The sequence below is a fragment of the Oryx dammah genome, unplaced genomic scaffold (assembly GCF_014754425.2).
Source record: "Oryx dammah isolate SB20612 unplaced genomic scaffold, SCBI_Odam_1.1 HiC_scaffold_21, whole genome shotgun sequence".
Classification (NCBI taxonomy): Eukaryota; Metazoa; Chordata; class Mammalia; order Artiodactyla; family Bovidae; genus Oryx; species Oryx dammah.
In genome coordinates this window covers 44767517-44794044 of record NW_024070205.1, presented here as the reverse complement: position 1 = coordinate 44794044, position 26528 = coordinate 44767517, and the positions used below count along the sequence as shown (strand labels likewise).

Genomic DNA, 26528 nt, shown 5'->3' with positions numbered 1-26528 from the left:
TAAGCATCTTTTAATTTCATGGCTGCAATCACCATCTGCAGTGATTTTGGAGCCCCAAAAAATAAAGTCCGACACTGTTTCCATTGTTGCCCCATCTATTTCCCATGAAGTGATGGGACCAGATGCCACGATCTTCATTTTCTGAATGTTGAGCTTTAAGCCAACTTTTTCACTCTCCTCTTTCACTTTCATCAAGAGGCTTTTTAGTTCCTCTTCACTTTCTGCCATAAGGGTGGTGTCATCTGCATATCTGAGGTTATTGATATTTCTCCTGGCAATCTTGATTCCAGCTTGTGCTTCTTCCAGCCCAGTGTTTCTCATGATGTATTCTGCATATAAGTTAAATAAGCAGGGTGACAATATACAGCCTTGACATACTCCTTTTCCTATTTGGAACCAGTCTGTTGTTCCATGTCCAGTTCTAACTGTCTTCCTGACCTGCATACAGATTTCTCAAGAGGCGGGTCAGGTGGTCTGGTATTCCCATCTCTTCAAGAATTTTCCACAGTTTGTTGTGATCCACACAGTCAAAGGCTTTGGCATAGTCAATAAAGCAGAAATAGATGTTTTTCTGGAACTCTGTTGCTTTTTTGATGATCTGATGGATGTTGGGAATTTGGTCTATGGTTCCTCTGCCTTTTCTAAAACCAGCTTGAACATCTGGAAGTTAATGGTTCACGTACTGCTGAAGCCTGGCTTGGAGAATTTTGAGCATTACTTTACGAGCGTGTGAGATGAGTGCAATTGTGCGGTAGTTTGAGCATTCTTTGGCACTGCCTTTCTTTGGGATTGGAATGAAAACTGACCTTTTCCAGTCCTGTGGCCACTGCTGAATTTTCCAAATTTGCTGGCATATTGAGTGCAGCACTTTCACAGCATCATCTTTCAGGATTTGAAACAGCTCCACTGGAATTCCATCACCTCCACTAACTTTTTTCGTAGTGATGCTTTCTAAGGCCCACTTGACTTCACATTCCAGGATGTCTGGCTCTAGGTGAGTGATCACACGATCGTGATTATCTTGGTCATGATGATCTTTTTTGTACATGTCAGTCCCAATTTCCCAATTTATCCCTCCCCAAGCTTCCACCTGCCCCCAGTCATCATAAGTTAGTTTGCTGTATCTATGACTCTGTTTCTATTTTGTAAATATGTTCATTTGTACCATTTTTTAAAGATTCTGCACATAAGTGATATCATATGATATTTGCCTTTCTCTGTTTCACTTATTTCACTCAGTATGACAATCTCTGTGTCCATCAGTGTTGCTGCAAATGGCATTATTTCATTCCTTTCTTATGGCTGAGTAATACTCCATTGTATATTTGTACCACATCTTCTTTATCCACTCCTCTGTCAAAGGACTTTCAGGTTGCTTCCATGTCTTAGCTATTGTAAATAATGTTGCAGTGAACACTGGGGTGCATGTGTCTTTTCAAATTATGGTTCTGTCCAAATATAGGCCCAGGACTGGGATTGCTGGATCATATCATAGTTCTTTTTTTAGTTGCTTAAGGAACTTCCATACAGTTCTCCAAAGTGGTTGTTCCAGTTTACATCTGCACCAACAATGTAGGAGAGTTCCCTTTTCTTCACATCCTCTTCAGAATTTATTTTTTGTAGGCTTTTTACTGATGGCTATCCTGAATGGTGTGAGGTGATACCTCATTTTTAGCTTTGATTTACATTTATCTAATAATTAGTGATGTGGAGTAATGTTCATGTGCTTTTTAGCCATCTGCATGTCTTCTTTGGAAAAATATCTCTTTAGAACTTCCACCCTTTTTTTTTTAATTGAGCTGCATGAGTGTTTGCATATTTTGAGATGAATCCCCTGTCAGTCACTTAATTTACAAATATTTTCTCCCATTCTAAGATTATCTTTTTGTTTTGTTTATGGTTACTTTTGCTGTGCAAAAGCTTTTAAGTTTAATTAGGTCCCATCTATTTACTTTTGTTTTTATTTTCATTACTCCAGGAGGTAAATCCAAAAAGATGTCCTGGAATTTATTTCAGAGTGTTCTGCCTGTGTTTTCCTCTAAGAGTTTTATAGTTTTCAATCTTACCTTTAGGTCTTTAATCCATTTTGAGCTTATTAATAGGTATGTTGTTAGAGAGTGTTCTAATTTCATTTGTTTACATGTAACTGTCCAGTTTTCCCAGCACCACTTACTAAAGAGACTATATTTTCTCCATTGTATATTTTTGCCTCCTTTGCCATAGATTAGGTGGCCTTGGGTGCATGGGTTTATCTCTGAACTTTCTACCCTGTTATGTTAATCTATATTTCTCTTTTCTTGTGCTAGTACCAAACTGTTTTGATTACTATAGCTTTATCATACAGTCTTAAGTCAGGGAGCCTGAATTGTCCCCCTGCATTTTTCTTTCTCAAGATTCCTTTGGTTATTTGGGATCCTTTGTAGTTCCATACAGATTGTAAAATTTTTTTGTTCTAACTCTGTGAAAAATGCCATTGGTAATTTGATAGCTTGAGTTCAATCTACAGATTCAATTTCTGCATTGAGTCTGTAGATTGTTTTGGGTAGTGTAGTCATTTTGACAGTCGTGATTCTTCCAATCCAAGAACATGGTATTTCTCTTCATCCATTGTGTTATCTTTCGTTTCTTTCAGTAGCACTTTGTAGTTTTCTGAGTACAGGTCTTCTCTCTCCTTGGGTAGGTTTATTCCTAGCTACTTTGTTCTTTTTGATGTGATGGTAAATGGAATTGTTTCCTTAATTTCTCTTCCTGATCTTTCATTGTTAGTGAATAAGAATGTGAGAGATTTCTGTGTATTAATTTGGTATCCTGTAACTTTGCCATATTAGTTGATTTGCTCTAGTAGTTTTCTGGTATCATCTTTAGGATTTTCAATGTATAGTATCATGTCATCTACAGTGATATTTTTACTTCTTCTTTTACAACTTGAATTTCTTTGATTTCTTTTTCTTCTCTGTTTGCCATGTCTAGAACTTCCAAAAGTATGTTGAATTAAGAGTGGTAAGAATCGGCATCATTGTCTTGTTCCTAATCTTAAAGGAAATGCTTTCATTTTTTTCACCACTGAGAACAATGTTATCTGTGAATTTGTCATATATGGCCTTTATTATGTCAAGTTAGTTTCCCTCCATGCCCACTTTAAAGAGTTGTGTTTTTTTAATCATATATGAGTTTTTGAATTTTGTCAGGACTTTTTTCTGTATCTATTGAGATGATCATGTAGTTTTTATTCTTCAGTTTATTGATGTGATAATCACACTAGCTGATTTGTGTATATTGAAAAATCCTTTCAGCCCTGAGATAAATCCCACTTGAACATGATGTATGATTCTTTTAATGTTTTGTTTGATCATGTTTACTAGTATTTTTTTGAGGATATTTGCATCTATATTCGCCAGTGATATTAGTCTTTAAATTTTTTCTTTTAGCTCTTCATCTGGTTTTGTTACCAGGGTGATGGTGGCCTAATAGAATGAACTTGGGAGTGTTCCTTCCTCTGCAAATTTTTGGATTACTTTGAAAAGAATAGTTGCTAATTCTTCTCTAAATGCTTAATAGAATTTGCCTATGAAGTCACTTGGTCTTGGGCTTTTGTTTGTTGGAAAATTTTCCATCTCAGTTTCAATTTCATTACTTATAAATGATCTGTTTTATTTACTATTTCTTCTTGGTTCAGTCTTCGAAGGTTGTACCTTTTTTAATAAGAATTTGTCCATTTCTTCCAAGTTGTCCATTTATTGATATGTACTTGCTTGTAGTAGACTCTTATGATCCTTTATATTTCTGTGGTGCTGGTTGTAATTTCTCCTTTTTCATTTCTCCTTTCATTATTTTGGGTGCTATCCTTTTTTCTTGATGAGTCTGGCTAAATGTTTGTCAATTTTGTTATGTTCTCAAAGAACTAGCTTTTAGTTTACTGATTTTTGCTATGCTTTAAAAATTCTATTTCATTATATTTTCTCTCCTACTAACTTTGGATTTTGCTTGTTTTTCTTTCTCTGGTTGCTTTAGGTATAAGATTTAGGTTGTTTGAGTTTTTCTTGTTTCTTGAGGTAGGCTTGAATTGCTATGAATTTCCCTCTTAGGACTGCTTTTGCTGCATCTCATAGGTTTTGGGTAATTGTGTTTTCATTGCCATGTGTTTCTACATTTTAGTTCCCTTTGATTTCTTCAGTAGTCTCTTTGTTATTTAGTAGCATATTGTTTAGCCTCCATGTGCTTGAGTTTTTTACAGTTATTTTTTTCCCGTAATTGTTTCTTTTTTACTTATTTTAATTAATTAATTTTAATTAGAGAATGATTACTTTACAATCTTATGATGGTTTTTGCCATGTATTAACATTTCTAATCTTATAATGTTGTGGTCAGAAATGCTACTTGATATGATTTCAGTTTTCTTAGATTTACCATGGTTTGATTTGTGCCCCAAGATGTTATCTATCCTGGAGAATATTCTGTATGCACTTGAGAAGAAAGTGTATTCTTCTGCTTTCTGATGGAATGTCCTATAAGTATCAATTAAGCCTCTCTGATTTATTTTGTCATTTAAAACTGTGTTTCCTCATTTATTTTATGTCTATATATTCTGTCCACTGGTACAAGTGGGGTATCAAATTCCTCCTCTATTATTGTGTTACTGTCAATTTTCCCTTTTTTGGTTATATAAAGTTTTTCTCTTTATGTATTGAGATGCTTCTATGTTGGGTGCCCTTCTCAGACATATCATTTAGAAATATTTTCTCCCATTTTAGTAGGTTGTCTTTTTGTTTTGTTGATAGTTTCCTTTGCTGTGAAAAAGCTTTTAAGTTTAAATAGGTCCCATTTATTTATTTTTGCTTTTGTTTCTTTTGCCTTAGGGTACAGAAGAAAAAAAATATTGCTACAATTTATGTCAGAGAGAGTTCTGTTGGTACTGTCTTCCAGGAATTTTATGGTTTCAGCTCTTACATTTAGGTAATTTATTTTGAGCTTATTTTTCTATATGGTGTAAGAGAAATATTCTAATTTCATTCTTTCACATGTAGTTGTTCAGTCTTTCTAGCACCATTTATTAAAGTTTTATCTTTTACCCATTGTGTATTCTTACCTCCTTTACTGGAGATTAATTGAACATAAGTACGTGAGTTTATTTCTCATCTCTGTATTCTTTTTCAGTGTTCTGTGTGTTTTTTTTTGTGACAGTTTCAAATACTGTAGCTTTGTAGTACTGGAGCATGATATGTCCATTTTTGCTCATTTTTCTCAATATTGCTTTAGCTATTTGGGTCTTTTTTGGTCATATAAACTTTAGGATAATTTGTTCTAGTTTTGTCAAAAATATCATGAGTATTTTGATAGGGATTGCATTAAATTTATATTTTGGGTAATATAGATGTTTTAATAATGTTAATTCTTCCAAAGCATGAATACAGTGTGTGTTTCCATTTCTTCCAATTGCTTTTACCTATGTATTATAGTTTCCAGAATATAGGTCTTTAAACTTGGTTGTTTATTCCTAGGTATTTAACTTTCTTCATGTGATTTTAAAGTGGAGTATTTTCTTACTTTTTCTCCTTCTGATAGTTCATTATTAGTATACAGAAAAGCAAGAACTTTGTATATTAATTTGTATTCTGCAATTTAGAGATTTCATTAATTAGTCTTTTGGTGGAGACTTTCGGGTCTTCTTTATGTAGTATCACTTCATTTAGAAATGCTGATCATTTTGCTTCTTCATTTCCACTTTGTATGCATTTTATTTCCTTTTCTTGTCTGATTGCTGTGACTAAGACTTTCAATACTATATTAAATAGAAGTTGTGATAATGGACATCCTTGCCTTATTTCTGATTTTAGAGGAAAAACTTTTAAGTTTTTCACTGTTGAGTATGATATTACTTGTGGGTTTGTCATAAATGGCCATAACATGTTGAGATATGCTCACTGTATACCAATTTTGATGAGAGTTTTTCATTATGAATGGATATTAAATTTTGTAAAATTATTTTTCTGTGTCTATTGAGATTATTATGAGATTTTTACCCTTCCCTTTGTTAATGTGTTATATGACAGAGTTTGATGAATGGATATTAGGCTATTCTTGCATCCCTGGGAAAAACCACTTGATCGTGGTGTATGATGCTTTTTATATTTGTTGAATTAAGAATGCTAATATTTTGTTGAGGATTTTTCCATGTGTATTCCTCAGATATATTGGCCTGTAATTTTCTTTTGTTTTAAGGTTCTTTATCTGGTTTTGGTGTCAAGGTAATTGTGGCCTTGTAGAATGACTTTGGGAGTGTTCTCTTCTCTTCCCTTTTCTGAAATAGCTTGAGAAGAATAGGAGAATAGATGTTAGCTTTTCTTTATATGTTTGGTAGAATTCCCCAGTGATGTTGTCCAGTTATGGACTTTTGTTTGCTGGGAATTTTTTTATTGTTAATTAAATTTTATTACTAGTAATTAGTTTGTTCCAATTGTCTATTTCTCTGTCATTCAGTCTTGGAAGATTTAATGTTTCTGGAAATTGAAATGACCTGTTTGTCCTCATATCCTCTTGACTCTGTTCCAATTGTACCTACCTTTGTGCTGCTTCTCTAATAGGTCAAGAAGAATTCTAGCTTTGGGCCTCAGAATTCATTTTCTCTGTCTAGAATATTTTGCCCCATATATCTGTATAATTTATCTCATTCCTTCCCTGATAGCTCAGTTGGTAAAGAGTCTGCCTGCAATGCAGGAGACCCCGGTTTGATTCCTGGGTTGGGAAGATCTGCTGGAGAAGGGAAAAAGCTATCCAATCCTGTGTTCTGGCCTGGAGAACTCCATGGACTGTATAGTCCCTGCGGTCACAAAGAGTCAGACAGGATTGAGCGACTTTCACTTAGTTCCTTCAGATCTATACTAAAACCATACTTTACCAGAGATGTCTTTCCTGACCACTCTATGAAAGATAGTAGCATGCCACCCACCCTCATCAGGCTTCTTGCCTCATTACACTCTTATTTTTACTACTGCCATTATCATCACTTGACATATTTACATATTTATTTGCTTATTTTCTGTCTATCCTCATCAGAATATAAGAGCCAGGAATGTTGTTCACTGCTGTTTTCCTAGAACAGGACCTGCCCCAATGTAGATACTACAGTCTTTCCGAAACTACCATTTATGGAATGGCCATCCTCCCTAGACTGTGTAAAATGCTTAAAATGTATTTTCTATTTACATCATACTGAGACTTTGAGAGAAGCATAAAATTTTAATAGAGAAGTAAGCAGTTGGACTGTAGGCATGTTACATATAAATTAAGTAACTTAGTAATTGAATAATATGCAACCAGATTTTAAACTTCAAGAGAATGAATAGAATGGACATATTAAGAAAGGTGAAAGTCTTCTAAAGGAATGAATCAAAGGTAAATCTTTTAAATGGATTGTAGAAATTTGTTCTGACAAAGGTGATAAAAAAGAGTATGAGTGAAAAGCTGAAATAGAAAGAGTAGACAAGGATTCATTTGCCAATTAGGTATCACCTCCATTTCCACTGGTTTGCAGTTATAACATGATTTTATTCAAGAAAATGAAGCAGAAAACCAGTAACCAATAACCATACTCTGACCATTGTGGATTTATAATACAAATTCTGACTTTAAAAGGATCAAGTTGAGTTAATAAGTCTATGAACTGATTTCTTATTGAAATATGCTACTGCTGCTGCTGCTAAGTCACTTCAGTCGTGTCCGACTCTGTGCGACCCCATAGACGGCAGCCCACCAGGCTCCCCCGTCCCTGGGATTCTCCAGGCAAGAACACTGGAGTGGGTTGCCATTTCCTTCTCCAGTGCATGAAAGTGAAAAGTGAAAGTGAAGTCGCTCAGTCGTGTCCAACTTCATGACCCCATGGACTGCAGCCCACCAGGCTCCTCCATCCATTGAAATATGAGAACTTGCCAAACAAAGTTATATTATTATATGTCTTTTTTAAAAAATCTGTGTCTAGCCTGTATCACAACTTACTAGCCTGTATTATAATAAGTTGTGAAATGAGAAAGTGAACTATAATAAAACAAGAGATATGTTGAAGAGCACTTATTTATCCATGATTCTAACACAAAATTTTACGTTAAAAGTTAGGATAATTATACTTATTTTTATAACTATTTCATAGGGTGATAAAGTACTTTAATTCAGTTCAGTTCACTTCAGTTCAGTTGCTCAGTCATGTCTGACTCTTTGTGACCCCATGGAGACTGTAGCATGCCAGGTCTCCCTGTCCATCACCAACTCCTGGAGCTTGCTGAAACTCATGTCCATCGAGTTGGTGATGCCATACAACCATCTCATCCTCTGTCATCACCTTCTCCTCCCTCCTTCAATCTTTCCCAGCATCAGGGTCTTTTCCAATGAGTTAGTTCTTTGCATCAGGTGGCCAGAGTATTGGAGTTTCAGCTTCAGCATCAGTCCTTCCATTGAATATTCAGGACTGATTTCCTTTAGGATTGACTGATTTGATCTCCTTGCTGTCCAAGGAACTGTCAAGAGTCTTCTCCAACACCACAGTTCAAAAGCATCAATTCTTCAGCACTCAGCTTTCTCTATAGTCTGCATAAATTTAGATGAACACTACTGAACTGATAATGAAGAATGTTGTAGAGTAAATTATGGAGAGCTAAGGTTTGACAGTTTTCAGTTTTGTTTTGTTTTGTTTTTCCAAGAGAATGCTTTGGTGAGAATGGTAAATTTGAAAGTATCTGTATTCTAGGAAACTTGCATTCATAATGTAACCATTAAAAAAACAGATGTTGAAGTGTTTACTTTCAGGAAAATGGATTACATATATCTCTACTTATTCTTCCTAGTAAGTACAACTAAAAACTGTAGTCACTATATATGGAAAAAGATGTAACATTCTGAAAGGTAGATAGAACAAATTAGGCTATGAGAACTCAGGAACCTAGGACTGCCATGGTTATGAGTTCCCTGGGTTATATGTTTGCTTCATATATCTCAGACTTGAAGTGGAAAAGGTCAACAACCCAGAAATGTTAATGGGTATAGGCAAAAAAGGGGCTTCCCAGGTGACCATAATGGTAAAGAACTGGTCTGCCAGTGCAAGAGTTGTTAGATGAGGGTTTGATCCCTGGATCAGGAAGATTCCCCTGGAGGAGGAAATGGCAACCCACTTCAGTATTCTTGCCTAGAGAATCCCATGGACAGAGGAGCCTGTCCACAGAATGTCAAAAAGTCTGACATGACTGAAGCAATGTCACATGCATTGCACCCACAGACAAAAAACAAAAGAGTAAAACACCAGTTAGGTCCATGCATTCAAGCCAAAGGATTAGGAAAAGGACAACCTAGCGAGTAGGTAGGTAGCTTTTATATAATAATTGCTTTATTCCAGTGGAACACCACAGGAAAAGCTATAGCCCCAGTCTCAACCATACTAACAAAGGCCAGGTAGAGAGCCTAGATTTCTCTCCATGTGTGGGTTATAATGAAGTAATCTCATACTGACACTGGTGTGGTGTTAGAGAAGGCCAAGCAGGGAACCAGGAATTTCATCCCCACTGGCCAGTAAAGAGGTCCCTTCCTCCAGCCCTGCTGTCAGTGGATAACCACACCCACCTGGTAGTTTAAAGGCACCTACACCGCCCCACCACAGTGGTATCAGAGGAAACCTAGTGGAGGGTCAAGACTTTGACCGTCAGTCAGTGGCAACCAGGCCACCCCTCTGCAGTCATATTTCTACCTTCACCCGACAGTAACGAAAAAACAACCCCTTCTCCCTAGCAGAAGCAGTGTCAGAGAAAGCCAGCAGAAGGTTTAAATAAAATCCAGAGTCTCATAATATAAAAAGGTCCAGATTTTAATTAAGAAAAGCACTTTCTACATCTAGAGCCAGGAATATCTCAAGCTTAATGAAAAACCATCAATAATGCCAACACTGAGATGACAGAGATGTTAGATTATCCTACAAAGATTTTGAAGCAGCTCTGATAAAACTTCTTCAATGAATAGTAGTGAACATTTTTTAAAAAAGAAAAAAAAAACACTGGAAGCTCTCAGAAAACAAACAGAAATTCTTAGCAAAGAAATATGAAATATAAAGAAACACCAAGCAGAAATTTTAAAACTGAAAAATACAATAACAAATGAAAAATCTCAGTGGATGTGCTTGACTGAAGATTGGATGAAACAGAGGAAAGAATCAGTAAAATAGAAGATAGAGCAATAGGAATTCCCTAAGCTGAACAGTGGAGATACAACAGACTGACAAAAATGAGCACAGCCCCTGACACTTGTGAAACTATAACAAAAGATCTAACATTTGTGTCATCGGAGTCCTGAAAGAAAAGGAGAAACAAGGTGAGAATTTAAGAAAGCTCTCAAAGAAATAATGGCTAAAAAATTCCCAAATATAGGATAAGACATAAACCTGTCTAAAATAGGGTACCTAAAAATCATCAAAATCTACACTAAGATGTGTCATAATTAAATTTCAGACAACAGAAGAGATTTTTGAAAGCTGTCACAGAAAAATGATACTTTAATGGAAAAATAATTCAAATGAGAACAGATATCTCATCAGGAAACAGAGAGAAATGGCATGACATTTTCAAATACTGTAAGAAAAGAATTGTCAACCCAGAATCCTGTGCCCAGCGATCATTTCCTTGAGGAATAAAGTAAAGATAAACATTCTCAGATGAATGAAAATTAAAGAATTTGTCTCAAGTTCACCTAGTTTAACAGAATGACTATAGGAAATTTTCTAAATTAAAAGGAAGCAATAAAGGAAGAAAGCTTTAAACAACAGAAAAAAAGAAAAACATGGTAAGCAAATATGTTGTTGCTGTTGTTTAGTTGCTGTCATGTCTGACTCTTTGAGACCCCATAGGCTGTAGCCCTCCAGGCTCCTCTGTCCATTGGATTTCCCAAGCAGAAATACTGGAGTTGGCTATCATTTCCTTCTCTAGAGGATCTTCCTGACCCAGGAATCGAACCAGCATCTGCTGCATTGGCAAGCAGACTCTACCACTGAGCCAACAGAGAAGTCTAAGTAAATAAGTAGGTAAATGCAATAGGTTTTTCTTCTACTCTTTGGTTTTCTAAATAATTTCATTGCTGAAGAAAAAAATACAGCAAAGTCTGATATGCTTCTAAAAGTATATAGAATAAATACTTAAGAAATATTACAAACTAGAGATTAAAGGGATATAAGGTTTCTATCCTTTACTAAAACTGGTAAAATGATAGCACCACCAGAAGTTGTGATGTTACATGTATGTACTGTAATTTTGGCATCAGCTATGAAATGCTATACAAAATGATACCCTCAAAACAACTTAGATAAATCAAAATGAAATTCTTAAGAAATGTTAATACAACCCATAGGATGGCAGAAAAAAAGAACATAGAGACAAGAAAATAATGTAGATAAACCAGAAAATGATAAATAAATAGCAAATATTGACATATCAGTAGTTACATGAAATTTGATAACACCAATTAAAAGACAAAAGTTGGCACAGTGGACAAAATATCATAACCCAACTAAATACTCTCTATGAGAAAGTAACATTAAACATATTTTAATCAATGGAAAGTAGGAGTAGCTCTGTTAATTTCACATTAAGCATTACAAGGAAATATTCATTATGTTCATTCCAAGGAAACGTATGAAAGATCAAGAAAGGTAGTAAATAGAGTTTAGTTCTCTTAAGAAGATGTAACAAACTTAAATGTGTTTATACCTAAAAAGAGAGCATCACAATACACAAACCAAAAATGGACAGAACTGAAAAAGAAATAGACGACTACTTTATTACAGCTAGAGATTTTGACATGCTTCTAATTGATAGGTCAAGCAGCATTTCCCACACTTACTCTTACCATCCCAAACAAGAAACACAGTGGTGTTTTTAAGAACACGATTTGGAAAAAAATTTTCTGGTTGATCAGTAATTATCTTGAGCTCTGGGACAGGGTGAGAAACAATTCTTAAGATCTTCTTGATTCATTATAGTCATTTATACTGCCTTCTTGTTTTTGCGGGCTGTGTTTACAGTTTAGACCTTGAAAAGACCCATACATAATCCTTGCTTTGTGTCTAAAGAGATTTTTTTATGGCTTATGGAAGTTACACAGCAAAGTTTAAAAATCTAGAAAAATTTCCAAGGTCTTGATTAAATATCTGCTTAAAAAACAACCAGGGACCTTCCCCACCCCCATAACTCCAACTTACTTTCACTGTGCTTTATTAGAAGATAGAGAAATGTATTTTTATTCTTTCTATCTTCAGTGCACACTATTGGTACTTGGTATGAATATTTGGGCTTTAGTCTCTTTAATTTGCAGGTTCAGGTTGTGTTTAGAAAGACCAGTATTTTCTGTGATTCTACTTTTGTTCAAGGGCCATAGAATTCTGAGTAAGAACCTGAAAAGAAAATGTAATCAACCACATAATTTGTTTTTGCCATCTCATCTACAAATGCATTTAAATGCCCTTTTTTCTACCTTTTTAAAGTGTTGTAGACCAAGGCTTAAAATGTGTTTCAGATTTAGCAAAAGCAAAAATTTAGCAAATGTACTGTTTTGATTAATAGTCTCCCAATGGTCTCTGGATGTCAGGGATGTTATTAGGTCTGGAAGATTGAGAGATGTGCTATTATAACTTCAATCCAGTTTCAAACTGTGACCAGAGGTAATTTTAATTCTATAAATACTGGAAAATGTTTCCTAAATGAAGCTGATAAAAAAAAAAAAAAAAACAGACATAGGGGCATCGCGAGGCGGGGAAGATCGGGGCGCGGCCCGGCCCCCGGATGGCCGCGAGGGGCAGCGCCTTCGCTCAGCTGGGCCCGCGGCTAGAGCACTGCCTGGCCCGGGCAGCGCGGCCTCCTCCCAGCCCGCCGCCGCCACGGCCGCCTCGCCCCGCCCCGCGCGCCCGCACGCCTGCGCGCCGGCTCCTACCCCGGCCCGGCCCTGCCCCGCATCACACTTGCCCGGATGGACCGCTCGCCTCAGCGCTGCTTCGAGGAGCTCATGGCAGAGCAGTTGCGACCGTGCTCCGAAGGCAGGCGTGAAGAGGCAGCTTGGGGGCCTAGCGGGCACCGCCAAAATGTCGGATCAGTTCAGTTCAGTCGCTCAGTCGTGTCCGACTCTTTGCAACCCCATGAATCCCAGCGCACCAGGCCTCCCTGTCCATCACCAACTCCCGGAGTTCACTCAGACTCACCTCCATCGAGTCAGTGATACCATCCAGCCATCTCATCCTCTGTCGTCCCCTTCTCGTCCTACCCCCAATCCCTCCCAGCATCAGAGTCTTTTCCAATGAGTCAACTCTTCGCATGAGGTGGCCAAAGTACTGGAGTTCTAGCTTTAGCATCATTCCTTCCAAAGAAATCCCAGGGCTGATCTCCTTCAGAATGGACTGGTTGGATCTCCTTGCAGCCCAAGGGACTCTCAAGAGTCTTCTCCAACACCACATTTCAAAAGCGTCAATTCTTTGGCGCTCAGCTTTCTTCACAGTCCAACTCTCACATCTATATATGACCACTGGAAAAAATGTCGGATACCAAGTTAAAATTGCCCTCCGGGTCCGGTCCCTGAACAGACGAGAACTGGAACTCAACACCAAGTGTGTGGTGGAGATAGAAGAGAATCAAATGGTCCTGCACCCTCCTCCTTTTAACACCAAACAGGGAGAAAGGAAACCTCCCAAGGTATTTGCATTTGATTATTGCTTTTGGTCCATAGATGAATCTAACTCTACAAAATATGCTGGTCAAGAAGTGGTTTTCAAGTGCCTTGGGGAAGGAATTCTTGAGAAAGCCTTTCAGGGGTATAATGCTTGCATTTTTGTATATGGACAGACAGGCTCAGGAAAATCCTTCTCCATGATGGGCAATCCTGAGCAGCGAGGCCTCATCCCAAGGCTCTGCTGTGCTTTATTTCAAAGCAGAATGAGTCACAGACCTTTAAAGTGAAAGTATCCTATGGGGAAATTTATAATGAGAAAGTCTGGGATCTTTTAGACTCAAAAGGGAGTAGGCAGTCTCTTAAAGTTCGAGAGCATTTAGTTTTGGGACCATATGTAGATAGTTTCAGAGAAGGCAATGGCACCCCACTCCAGTACTCTTGCCTGGAAAATCCCATGGACGGAGGAGCCTGGTAGGCTACAGTCCATGGGGTCACGAAGAGTCAGACACGACTGAGCGACTTCCCTTTCACTTTTCACTTTCATGCACTGGAGAAGGAAATGGCAACCCACTCCAGTGTTCTTGCCTGGAGAATCACAGGGATGGGGAAGCCTGGTGGGCTGCTGTCTCTGGGGTCACACAGAGATGGACACGATTGAAGTGACTTAGCAGCAGCACCAGCAGTAGATGGTTTATCCCAACTGGCTGTATCATAAGAGACTACTGTCAACAATTATATGCCAGTAAAATAGACAACTTGGAAGAAATGGACAAATTCTTAGAAAAGTACAACTTTCCAAAACTGAACCAGGAAGAAATAGAAAATCTTAACAGACCCATCACAAGCACTGAAATTGAATCTGTAATCAGAAATCTTCCAGCAAACAAAAGCCCAGGTCCAGACAGCTTCACAACTGAATTCTACCAAAAATTTAGAGACGAGCTAACATCTATCCTACTAAAACTCTTCCAGAATATTGCAGAGGAAGGTAAACTTCCAAACTCATTCTATGAGGCCACCATCACCCTAATACTAAAACCTGACAAAGATGCCACAGAAAAAGAAAACTACAGGCCAATATCACTGATGAACATAGATGCAAAAATCCTCAACAAAATTCTAGCAATCAGAATCCAACAACACATTAAAAAGATCATACATAATGACCAAGTGGGCTTTATCCCAGGGATGCAAGTATTCTTCAATATCCGCAAATCAATCAATGTAATACACCACATTAACAAATTGAAGAATAAAAGCCATGTGATTATCTCAATAGATGCCGAGAAAGCCTTTGACAAAATTCAACATCCATTTATGATAAAAAAAAAAAAAAACTCTCCAGAAAGCAGGAATAGAAGGAACATACCTCAACATGATAAAAGCTATATGTGACAAACCCACAGCAAACATTATCCTCAATGGTGAAAAGTTGAACGCATTTCCCCTAAAGTCAGGAATAAGACAAGGGTGCCCACTTTCACCACTACTATTCAACATAGTTTTGGAAGTTTTGGCCACAGCAATCAGAGCAGAAAAAGAAATAAAAGGAATCCAAACTGGAAAAGAAGTAAAACTCTCACTGTTTGCAGATGACATGATCTTCTACATCAGTTCAGTTCAGTTCAGTCGCTCAGTTGTGTCTGACTCTTTGCGACCCCATGAATCACAGCACGCCAGGCCTCCTTGTCCATCACCAACTCCTGGAGTTCACTCAGATTCACATTCATTGAGTCAGTGATGCCATCCAGCCATCTCATCCTCTGTCGTCCCCTGCTCCTCTTGCCCCCAATCCCTCCCAGCATCAGAGTCTTTTCCAATGAGTCAACTCTTCGCATGAGGTGGCAAAGTACTGGAGTTTCAGCTTTAGCATCATTCCTTCCAAAGAAATCCCAGGGTTGATCTCCTTCAGAATGGACTGGTTGGATCTCCTTGCAGTCCAAGGGACTCTCAAGAGTCTTCTCCAACACCACAGTTCAAAAGCATCAATTCTTCGGCACTCAGCTTTCTTCACAGTCCAACTCTCACATCCATACATGACTACTGGAAAAACCATAGCCTTGACTAGACAGACCTTAGTCGGCAAATTAACGTCTCTGCTTTTGAATATGCTATCTAGGTTGGTCATAACTTTTCTTCCAAGGAGTAAGCATATTTTAATTTCATGGCTGCAGTCACCATCTGCAGTGATTTGGGAGCCCCCAAAAATAAAGTCTGACACTGTTTCCACAGTTTGAAAACCCTAAAGACTCCACCAGAAAATTACTAGAGCTAATCAATGAATATAATAAAGTTGCAGGATATAAAATCAACACACAGAAATGCCTTGCATTCCTATACACTAATAATGAGAAAAAGGAAAGAGAAGGAAACAATTTCATTCACCATTGCAACAAAAAGAATAAAATACTTGGGAATGTATCTACCTAAAGAAACAAAAGACCTATATATCAGTTCATTTCAGTTCAGTCGCTCAGTCATGTCTGACTCTTTGTGACCCCATGAATTGCAGCATGCCAGGCCTCCCTGTCCATCAGCACCTCCCAGAGTTCACTCAAACCCATGTCCATGGAGTCAGTGATGCCATCCAGCCATGTCATTCTCTGTTGTCCCCTTCTCCTCCTGCCCCCAATCCCTCCCAGCATCAGGGTCTTTTCCAATGAGTCAACTCTTTGCATGAGGTGTCCACAATATTGGAGTTTCAGCTTCAGCATCATTCCTTCCAATGAACACCCAGGACTGATCTCCTTTAGGATGGACTGGTTGGACCTATATATAGAAAAGTATAAAACAGTGATGAAAGAAATCAAAGAGGACACTAATAGGTGGAGGAATATACCATGTTCATCGATTGGAAGAATCAATATAGTGAAAATGAGTATACTACCCAAAGCAATCTATAGATTTAATGCAATCCCTATCAAGCTACCAACGGTATTTTTCACAGAGCTAGAACCAATAATTTCACAATTTGTATGGAAATACAAAAAACCTCAACTAGCCAAAGCAATCTTGAGAAAGAAGAATGGAACTGGAGGAATCAACCTGCCTGACTTCAGTCTCTACTACAAAGCCACAGTCATCAAGACAGTATGGTACTGGCACAAAGACAGAAATATAGATCAATGGAACAAAATAGAAAGCCCAGAGATAAATCCATGCACCTATGGACACCTTATCTTTGACAAAAGAGGCAAGAATATAATGGAGAAAAGACAATCTCTTTAACAAGTGGTGCTGGGAAAACTGGTCAACCACTTGTAAAAGAATGAAACTAGAACACTTCCTAACACCATACACAAAAATAAACTCAAAATGGATTAAAGATCTAAATGTAAGACCAGAAACTAAAAAACTCCTAAAGGAGAACATAGGCAAAACACGCTCTGACATAAATCACAGCAGGATCCTCTATGACCCACCTCCCAGAATTCTGGAAATAAAAGCAAAAAGAAACAAATGGGACCTAATTAAAATTAAAATCTTCTGCACAACAAAGGAAACTATAACCAAGGTGAAAAGACAGCCTTCAGAATGGGATAAAATAATAGCAAATGATGCAACCAACAAAGAATTAATCTCAAAAATATACAAGCAACTCCTGCAGCTCAAGTCCAGAAAAATAAGCGACCCAATCAAAAAATGGGCCAAAGAACTAAACAGACATTTCTCCAAAGAAGACATACAGATGGCTAACAAACACATGAAAAGATGCTCAACATCACTCACTATCAGAGAAATGCAAATCAAAACCACAATGAGGTACTATTTCACACCAGTCAGAATGGCTGTGATCCAAAAGTCTACAAGCAATGAATGCTGGCGAGGGTGTGGAGAAAAGGGAACCCTCTTACACTGTTGGTGGGAATGCAAACTAGTACAGCCACTATGGAGAACAGTGTGGAGATTCCTTAAAAAAAACTGGAAATAGAGCTGCCTTATGACCCAGCAATCCCACTGCTGGGCATACACACCAAGGAAACCAGAACTGAAAGAGACACGTGTACCCCAATGTTCATCACAGCACTGTTTACAATAGCCAGGACATGGAAGCAACCTAGATGTCCATCAGCAGATGAATGGATAAGAAAGCTGTGGTGCGTATACACAATGGAGTATTACTCAGCCATTAAAAAGAATACATTTGAATCAGTTCTAATGAGGTGGATGAAACTGGAGCTGATTATACAGAGTGAAGTAAGCCAGAAAGGGAAACACCAATACAGTATACTAATGCATATACATGGAACTTAGAAAGATGGTAACGATAACCCTGTATGCAGGACAGCAAAAGAGACACAGATATATAGAACAGTCTTTTGGACTCTGTGGGAGAGGGAGTGGGAGAGGGTGGGATGATTTGGGAGAATGGCATTGAAACATGTATAATATCATATGTGAAACAAATCGCCAGTCCAGGTTTGATGCATGATTCAGGATGCTTGGGGCTGGTGCACTGGGATGACCCAGAGGGATGGTATGGAGAGGGAGGTGGGAGAGGGGTTCAGGATGGGGAACACCTGTACACCCGTGGCAGATTCATATTGATGTATGGCAAAACCAATAAAATATTGTAAAGTAATTAGCCTCCAATTAAAATAAATAAATTTATATAAAAAAACAGACATAATACTCAACTGGATGTTATTCACTTTAGAAAATAATTTCTTTAAAAGGATACACACTAATATCCAAAACCCCAATGAATTTCTTTGCATATATACCATGAAGTTATTTTGCATAACTTTTATTACACATAAAGTGTGGCTTTATTCACACACACAAAGATGTATTCATACTCTGTCTTTCAGGAATATAATAATTTCATAGAACAGAACACATTTATATTTATAACAAAGCAGAATAACATGCTCATTTCATTCACAATTTGACATGCTTTTGAGTTCTACCTTCTTCCTCTTCTCTTTTTTTCTGATGGAAATATAAACATTAAAGAATTGAAGGAAGCTGTGTTTTAACCGGTTGTTTTGTCTGCAAAGTACTCACATTTCTGGACACTGTTTTGTATATGCCTCCAACCAGTATACCAATGTTTGTGACCTCACTTTTCTTGCCACAGTTGATTGATGCAGGAATGAGGAATGCAGAAATGCAGGAATGCATTTCCTTCCCCAAAATTAGACCACCACCCCCCACACACCATGAGAAATTAGGAGTTGTGCCTACAAAATTTTAGTCTCAAACTTCTCGATGCTTTTAATGAAGGAGATGTAAACCCCAAAACTATGAGCCCTCATGATCCACCTTGCAAGAGAGAAACAACAGAGGCTGTTTTTTTAAACAGAAGTGTATCCAGAGAGGAACCATGAGGAACTCTCATGTCATCAGAGTCTTGTTTCCATTTTTCCTTGAAGCCCAAATGTATCCTTTTCCTCTGGTCCAAAGTTGTTGTTGATTAGTTGCTAAGTCATGTCTGACTCTTTGCGACCCTGTGGGTGGTAGCCCATCAGGCTCCTCTGTCCTTGGGATTTCCCAGGCAAGAATACTGAAGTGGGTTGCCATTTTGTACTGCAGGGGATCTCCCCGATCCAGGGATTAAACCTGTGTTTCCTTCATTGGCAAGTGGATTCTTTACCCTTTCGCTACCTGGAAAGCCCTGTTTTTTCAGTTCAATTCAGTTCAGTCACTCAGTCATGTCTGACTCTTTGCGACTCTATGAGCTGCAGCACGCCAAGCCTCCCTGTCCATCACCAACTCCTGGAGTTCATCCAAACCCATGTCCATCGAGTCAGTGATGCCATCCAGCCAGCTCATCCTCTGTCGTCCCCTTCTCCTCCTGCCGTCAGTCTTCCCCAGCATCAGGGTCTTTTCCAGTGAATCAGTTCTTCGCATCAAGTGGCCAAAATATTGGAGTTTCAGCTTCAGCATCAGTCCTTCCAATGAATATTCAGGACTGATTTCCTTTAGGATTGACTGGTTTGATCTCCTTACTGTCTTTGGTTGCTTACAAGTCCTCATATATCATATTTATGAAAATTTAACAATATTTTTCTTTTGGTGAACTTCATTTTCAGGTTCAGGGTGGGGATAGTTATAGTTGTCACTTGTGAGGAGATGTGCTGTAATCTGGAAAGGCTATATGGCTATATGGAAATACAGTTATAGTTGTCACTTGTGAAGAGATGTGCTGTAATCTTGAGAGGCTATACAGCTATATGGAAATACAGTAGCCTCAGCATAGAACCTAGTCCTGTCTTGTCACTCAGCATTGGAGCAGTCTTGAGGAAGCCCCTTTACTACTCAAGTCCATACCATGATGGGTGAGGAGATAATTTTTATGTCTAAATGTCTTTGATTCTTTTTCTTTAATTATGGATGGAGTCCTGAAGTGATTGCCTTGGAAAGGGAAGATTATCACTATGAAGAGAATTTATGGTAGCTGAAAACTATATGCCAGTCAAATATCTTTGTATGACCACTGCCTTTGTTTTATAAATTCCCTTAGAGTAGGATATGAGGGGGGAAATCTTGCTGTTTGTTCATTCATTCTTTTAACACTTGCTCATCACCTTTTATATGTCAGCCACTGGTCTGGGTGTTTTAGATCCAGGGATGAGTAACACACACCCCGACCTCCAAAAAACTCAAGATGCAAGGAGAAGACAGACAAAAATTAACAGAGGATGATAAAACCGTTGACAAGTATAATGAATGATGAGGATATTAATAGGTCTTAAAGGAGAAACACATTACCTGGCAAGGTGGAGGTGAGGGTGAGAAGGGTAGGCTTCCTGAAGTAGGTAATATATGAACTGAAGTTGATGAAGTCAGCTGGGATTAACTGAAGGAAAAAGAGAATAGCATAACCAGTCATGGAAGTAAGAAACAATACGGCATGTGGAGAACTATGAGCAGTGTGTGAGGAGCACTTGCTTTCTTGTTTTGCTTGTTTTCATTTCAAATCATAGATTATGGGATTGTACAATAATGTAATTTACACTGCTTCTGTTAAGTAGAGAGGACACATAATTTTGTAACTCTAAAAGTGATAGATGCCTCTAAGATTTCAAGACAAAAGCACAGATCAAGGCTCAACTTTCCAGAAGCTGCAGTGACAGGGCCGACTTTTATCTCTTAGGGTATAAGATCTCTTAGGATTACATCTTTTTTTTTTATTTTAATTTTTACTTTATTTTGCTTTACAATACTGTATTGGTTTTGCCATACATTGACATGAATCAGCCATGGGTGTACATGAGTTCCTAATCCTGAACCCCCATCCCATCTCCCACCCCATATCATCTCTCTGGATCATCCCCTTGCACCAGCCCCAAGCATCCTGTATCCTGTATCGAACATAGCTGTTACATCTCTTAACTAGTTTCACATTGTAGCTAATTGATAGCTCTAATGCAATTTAAAAGAAAAAAAAAAAAAACATCCTACTTGTTACTCTGATGTCCTCAGTATAAAGATAAATGAAACGCTGAAGTATTCTGGATATATACATTTGTGCATGAAAATTTTAGCAGATCTGCCCACTTATTTGTTAATGTTAAAGATAAAGCTTAGAAGTTGCTACAAAGGTGCTATTCCTTCCTATACCCCTCTTGACTATAAAGCCATTGAATCAGTTTTTAATGTGACTATGATAACACATTTCCCTTTCAATCTTGTGGTTCCATAAAATGCTGGAACTTTTTTCTTCCTTTCTCTGTCTAACTGTCGCAACTGGGGGTTAAGGTCTTGCTAACATAGGTGCCTAATAGATGTATATGATGAACATGATATGAATATGATACATTTAACAATAAAATAATAATTCATAATGTGTTAACTTAAAGCCATAAATATATTGGGTGATCACACAACAATAAAACCACTATGATTATACTGCTACTGCTGCTGCTACTAAGTCACTTCAGTTGTGTCTGACTCTGTGCGACCCCACAGACAGCAGCCCACCAGGCTCCCCCATCTCTGGGATTCTCCAGGCAAGAACACTGACAAGCAATCAAACTGGCTTTTTTACGCTGAACTGAGACTACCTCTGTGACAGAAATAACCAAAAACCAGGCCAGTAAAATAAGTTTCTTGTGTCCTGTATTAAATGTAACTTCAAAAATTAGGCTTCTTTGCATTTCTTTCTGTTCAGGAAAGTGGGGTGGAGGAAGAGAGAAGAAAACCTTAAAAAACAAACAAACAATCCTTTTTCTGAAGGTATTTTAAAATCATCTTTCACAATAAGAAAAAATTATAGTCCTGGAACCAATATTTGACTCTCTTCAAAAGAATAGACATTTTCCAATGGCTGCTTGTATATTTTCCCTAAATAGATGCTCAACTGTGAAAAATAAGCAGGGTTCCTGGAGATAGCTAATAAGATTTAGGTACTTGAAATTCTACATTGGTCAAGTAGCAGTACATACATATTTGAAAAGCTGAGTTTCTGCTTTTTTCAAAAGGGAAGACCACTCCTCAAGATAACTTAGGCTGTTAGTGGCAAGTTAGGCACAACACTTTGCAATATCCGTGCTCTTGTGAATGGTTTCCTATCCTTCATTTCCTCAGAGCTTTCTTTAGGATCTAGATGAATCCATCATCTCAAATGCATTTAAATCAATGGCAGTTTTAAAGGAACAGCTATGAAAGAGCACAAGTTAGAGTCAAAACGCGTGCTTATTAAAGGCTATTTTGGGTGTAAATGTTTTCATAAATTTTAGGAAATTTCATAAACATTATTGTCAAGTTTGATAATCAAGTTTATTTTAAAATTAATTTGGACCCATTCTGTTTTAAGCAACTGGAATTATTTGTCCACTGCTAATGTCATTTACTATATCTCAGGTGGGTAGGCTACAACCCTACCAAGTCTCCAAAAGAGGTAGAAATGGAATCTCAATTTACACAGAATTTCACCCATGCACCACTGAGGCAGTTTACTGAGTGTGTATAGCTATTTACGTTACATATTTTTTGTTGTTGTTGTTATTTCATGTAGAAATTAATTACACTGAAAACCAAAGTTACACAGAAATGAACATCTTAGGTAAATCTCCTCTTCTGGAATCTCCCATTTCTGCTCATATTTTTACCATTCTGTTCATCCATAATGCTTGAAACCTTGAGTCCTCATAGTTCTCCCACTGGCCAACTCCAGCCCTAATTAGTCACAAGTCTGATTTTGTTCTAATTCTCTTGTACACTGAACTAGCCCAGGGCCTTTCAATCTGGGATCACATTTAGCAGAAATGTTGACTACTCTGCTTTTCTTTTGACTGGCTTAAGGCTCTCCACGCACACTGCCAAAGGTGAGGATCAAGGGAAGTTCTACTGTGTAAATCAATCTGGAGTATCTTGAAAATAGTGGAAAGACCTTTCAGTCAAAGAGAATAGTCCTATAAAGGCTTGAAACACAAAGGAGCTTCAAAAACTGACAGCACATTTGGGTTGACTTGAGAGTAGATATAGGGATGGATGGGGCAAACCAGAAATGAGACAATTATCATCTTATGAAGTATTGGCTTTGCCATACTAAGAATTGTGCTTAAAAGATAGCAGATACTCAGCAATCATTCATTAAGTGAATAAATAAATAAATCACTTTATCCACTGCTAGTATATTAAATCTTTCTGTTTAAACATTTCATATTTAATAATTGACTAGTTTGCACTTGAGTCATTGAATGAAGACAATGTATTCACACTATTTTCAACACCTTGTATGTAGCTGATCCTAATCTGTTAAAACAATTAGAAGCATTCCTTCTCCTTATGAGTGCTGTTAAATGTTCTTGAACTTAACATGTATAGATATTCACATATATTTGTGTTTTTCTTTTTTTCTTATTCTAGGATCAGATATCGTTCAATGGTTAATAAAGAACTTAACCATAGAAGATCCAGGTAAATAAATCATTTTCCCATAGAATTATTTTCTTTGTGGTCTTAAGAAATATGTTTCCTCAGAGCTAACATGACAAACAAACTTGGCAAGCAAACCTGAAAAATTATATTTAAGTATATTTTTCACATATATATAGATTTTATGGTAATCAATGTATATTTAACTAAAAACTATAGTATGTTTAGCTGTATTTAATTCAGCTTACTATAATTTTTTTCAATATGTAATGTCCTGTTTTATAATATTTAATTCAAGTGATTGGTGACTGTTAGAATTGATGAGCATTATACATGTCCATAATTATACATATAACTTACAGCAAGTGATTATGAAACAATGAGATTTCTCTTATGAAAACACACAGAACTAAATCTCATTAATTTTCCCTTAACTGTGTTTTTTTGTGTGAGGCTTGAAAACAATTTTATTTTAAATTCCAACTTCTTCTTATCATGCCTATATTTTGTTTTTAATGGTCTTATTACAGTCATGAACTCATTCATTGTGGTAGACATTTTGTATATTCTGCAACACAAAACCAACATGCAGAGTTTGAAAACAGTTTCTATGAGCATACTTCTTCATTGCCTAGAACATATTCCTAGTTATGAGGAATTTAATGGATTTTAAAAAGCATCATGTAAGAAGAGCCTTCATGTGTCGCAAATTTTTCACATCCCTGAAATTAAAATGAGATGTATTTTGTTTAGAGAAGATGCATTGAACTTTTAAATGAGATGTATTTTGTTTAGAGAAGATGCATTGAACTTACTAAGGCCCCATGGTGTTTTTCTGTTTTACTGCTGGTTGCATGAGAATAATTCAGCTGTTCTCCTACCATTCTGAAGTATGGTATTCTTTGAGTTCTCCAAGGTCCTTTCTGCATGGGCACATCATTTATTCTTTACAGTATAAGCCTTCTGGCTTTTCACGTCTCTATTGGGAAACAAGAAACAGGTAGTCTGTGCTCTTAGATAAAAAGGTAGTAACCTTTTGTTTGTTTTCCCCCCATTGTTTGAAATAGTATTCTATCATATCGATTAACTTTTGCTGTGTAACAAACTACCCTAAAACTTAGTGGCTTAGAATAAACAGCTCTGTGGATTGGCTGGTCACGTCTTCTGGCCAGTTTCCTTGGTTGATTCCTGCTGGACTTTCTTATGGACTGTAGCTAGGTGGTGGGTGGATGATCTAGGATTTCTGACATATTTGGTACTCAGCAGGCTGTCAGCCAGGTGCATCTCATTCTCTCCTCCTTCAGCCTGCTAGCAATGGCTTTTTACCAGGGTGTTTTTAGGGTTCCAAGTGCAACACAGGCTTCTGCTTGTGTAACATTTTCTCTTGTTTCATTTGCCAAGGCAAGCACCGTGGCCAGGAGCACCGTGGATAGGAAGGTACTGTCCAAAAACATGGATACAGAAGGATGCAAGCAAATTGGGACACTTACTAAAAAATCTTCTGCCTTTATATTTCTTCTGCCTTTCAGATCTACCCTCCTGTGATATGTCCTACTAGCTTTTGGTTTGGAGTTGCAAAATCCACCCTCCATCACCTGTTCATCTTTTCTTAGTAAATATGCTTTGTATCCAATATCATATCATACTAATTGTAGATGTGATTTTGAATGAATTTATCAAAAGATAAAACTTCAGTGAATTTTCCATCCTTCACAAAATAATTGGCAAACCATCAATAACTCCTTGATATCACCCTGCTCATCTGTGATCCTTGCTGCCTCTCACTGGAAGGGTCACTGTTACCAAACTCTTGAAATTATACTGATCAAGGTGAGTAATACCTCAGACTAATGAGTAGTGATGACCTCTGGAAATCAAAGACATTAAACATGTATATGTTCCCTAAGTGGCACCCTAATCACTCTACTTTTCTCTTATCAGCCTATGCTTCTTGAGATCCCAGTATTCCTTGAGAGGCATCCTGGAATTGAAGATGGGTCATGGGCTTTGCTGACATGCTTGAGCTTGAATCTCTATATACTTACTCTGTATGGGGCATTGGGCAAGTTACTTAATTTCTCTGTTTTTACTTTTTTCCTTCTTTTCAGTAAGATGATTTTAGTACAGTGTTTTGTGAAGCTCAAATGAGTCAACAACATGCAAGTGTGCCAAAATCCTAATTTTATTTTTAAATAGGCCAGATTCTTTTAAAACCCTGAACATTTGCAGGCACATTTAACTAAATTGAATTCTCTAAAAATGTATGCAATTTTTATATTAGCCTTCAAAAACACTACCTGTTCCATGAAACCTTTTATTTAGCTCCCATTGGCTTTCCTTTACCATGAATATTTTCCAAGCATATTTACATTTGTTAGCTTAATTTTATTATCTTTTATATTTAATTTTACATGTTGGTCTTATTGCTTCAGTCAAATCTCCATAACATAATGGCAGAGAATATACATCCTGTCCAGTCATTGACTGAAGTGCCAAGATTAATCAGTTCTCAATTATCACATGATTTTTAACTTATGGAATCCACAGAAGTGATACCAAATTTATGATAACTACTGATTTAGTTTGTGATCTCCTAAATGGATGAGGAGAAGTGAGGAGGAAGAAATTTCAAATGAACTTTTCTTCATCCAAACCAAACCCAAAGTAAAATAAATGGTTTTAAATACACACAGAAGAATAAGATTAAGGATAAGTGTAGATTTATCCAGGATAAAAATGTAATTTTGAACAGTTGCAATTTTTTCTTTAGAAGTATCATCTATGTAAAAAAAAAAAAACTGTGAAAATTGAGATTTGTACAAAATTGAGATTCACCTGGATGTTTAATCAAACTAAATTGACTATCTTACCTGAATTAATTGAATCAATCTGTTGTGTTCAGCATTACAGAGTCTGTCATCTGCCCCTAAGTCCTGCCACAAGTCCTCTAGAGAGAGTGATCTAAATTCTATTCTGTTACATATGGCCTTTGTATTCCCTGGATTTGGTTAACTTGCCAGCGA

At 37.3% G+C, this 26528-nt stretch overlaps 1 protein-coding gene across 2 annotated transcripts in view; it reads left to right on the top strand.

Annotated features, from left to right (window-relative positions):
• RGS7 (regulator of G protein signaling 7) overlaps positions 1–26528 on the top strand; it is a 484813-nt gene that overhangs the window by 337322 nt on the left and 120963 nt on the right. For both annotated transcript variants that reach the window (XM_040263568.1, XM_040263569.1), the window contains exon 4: positions 23497–23547. In XM_040263568.1, coding sequence (XP_040119502.1) covers positions 23497–23547 — 51 coding nt within the window. The remainder of the gene's footprint in view (positions 1–23496; positions 23548–26528) is intronic.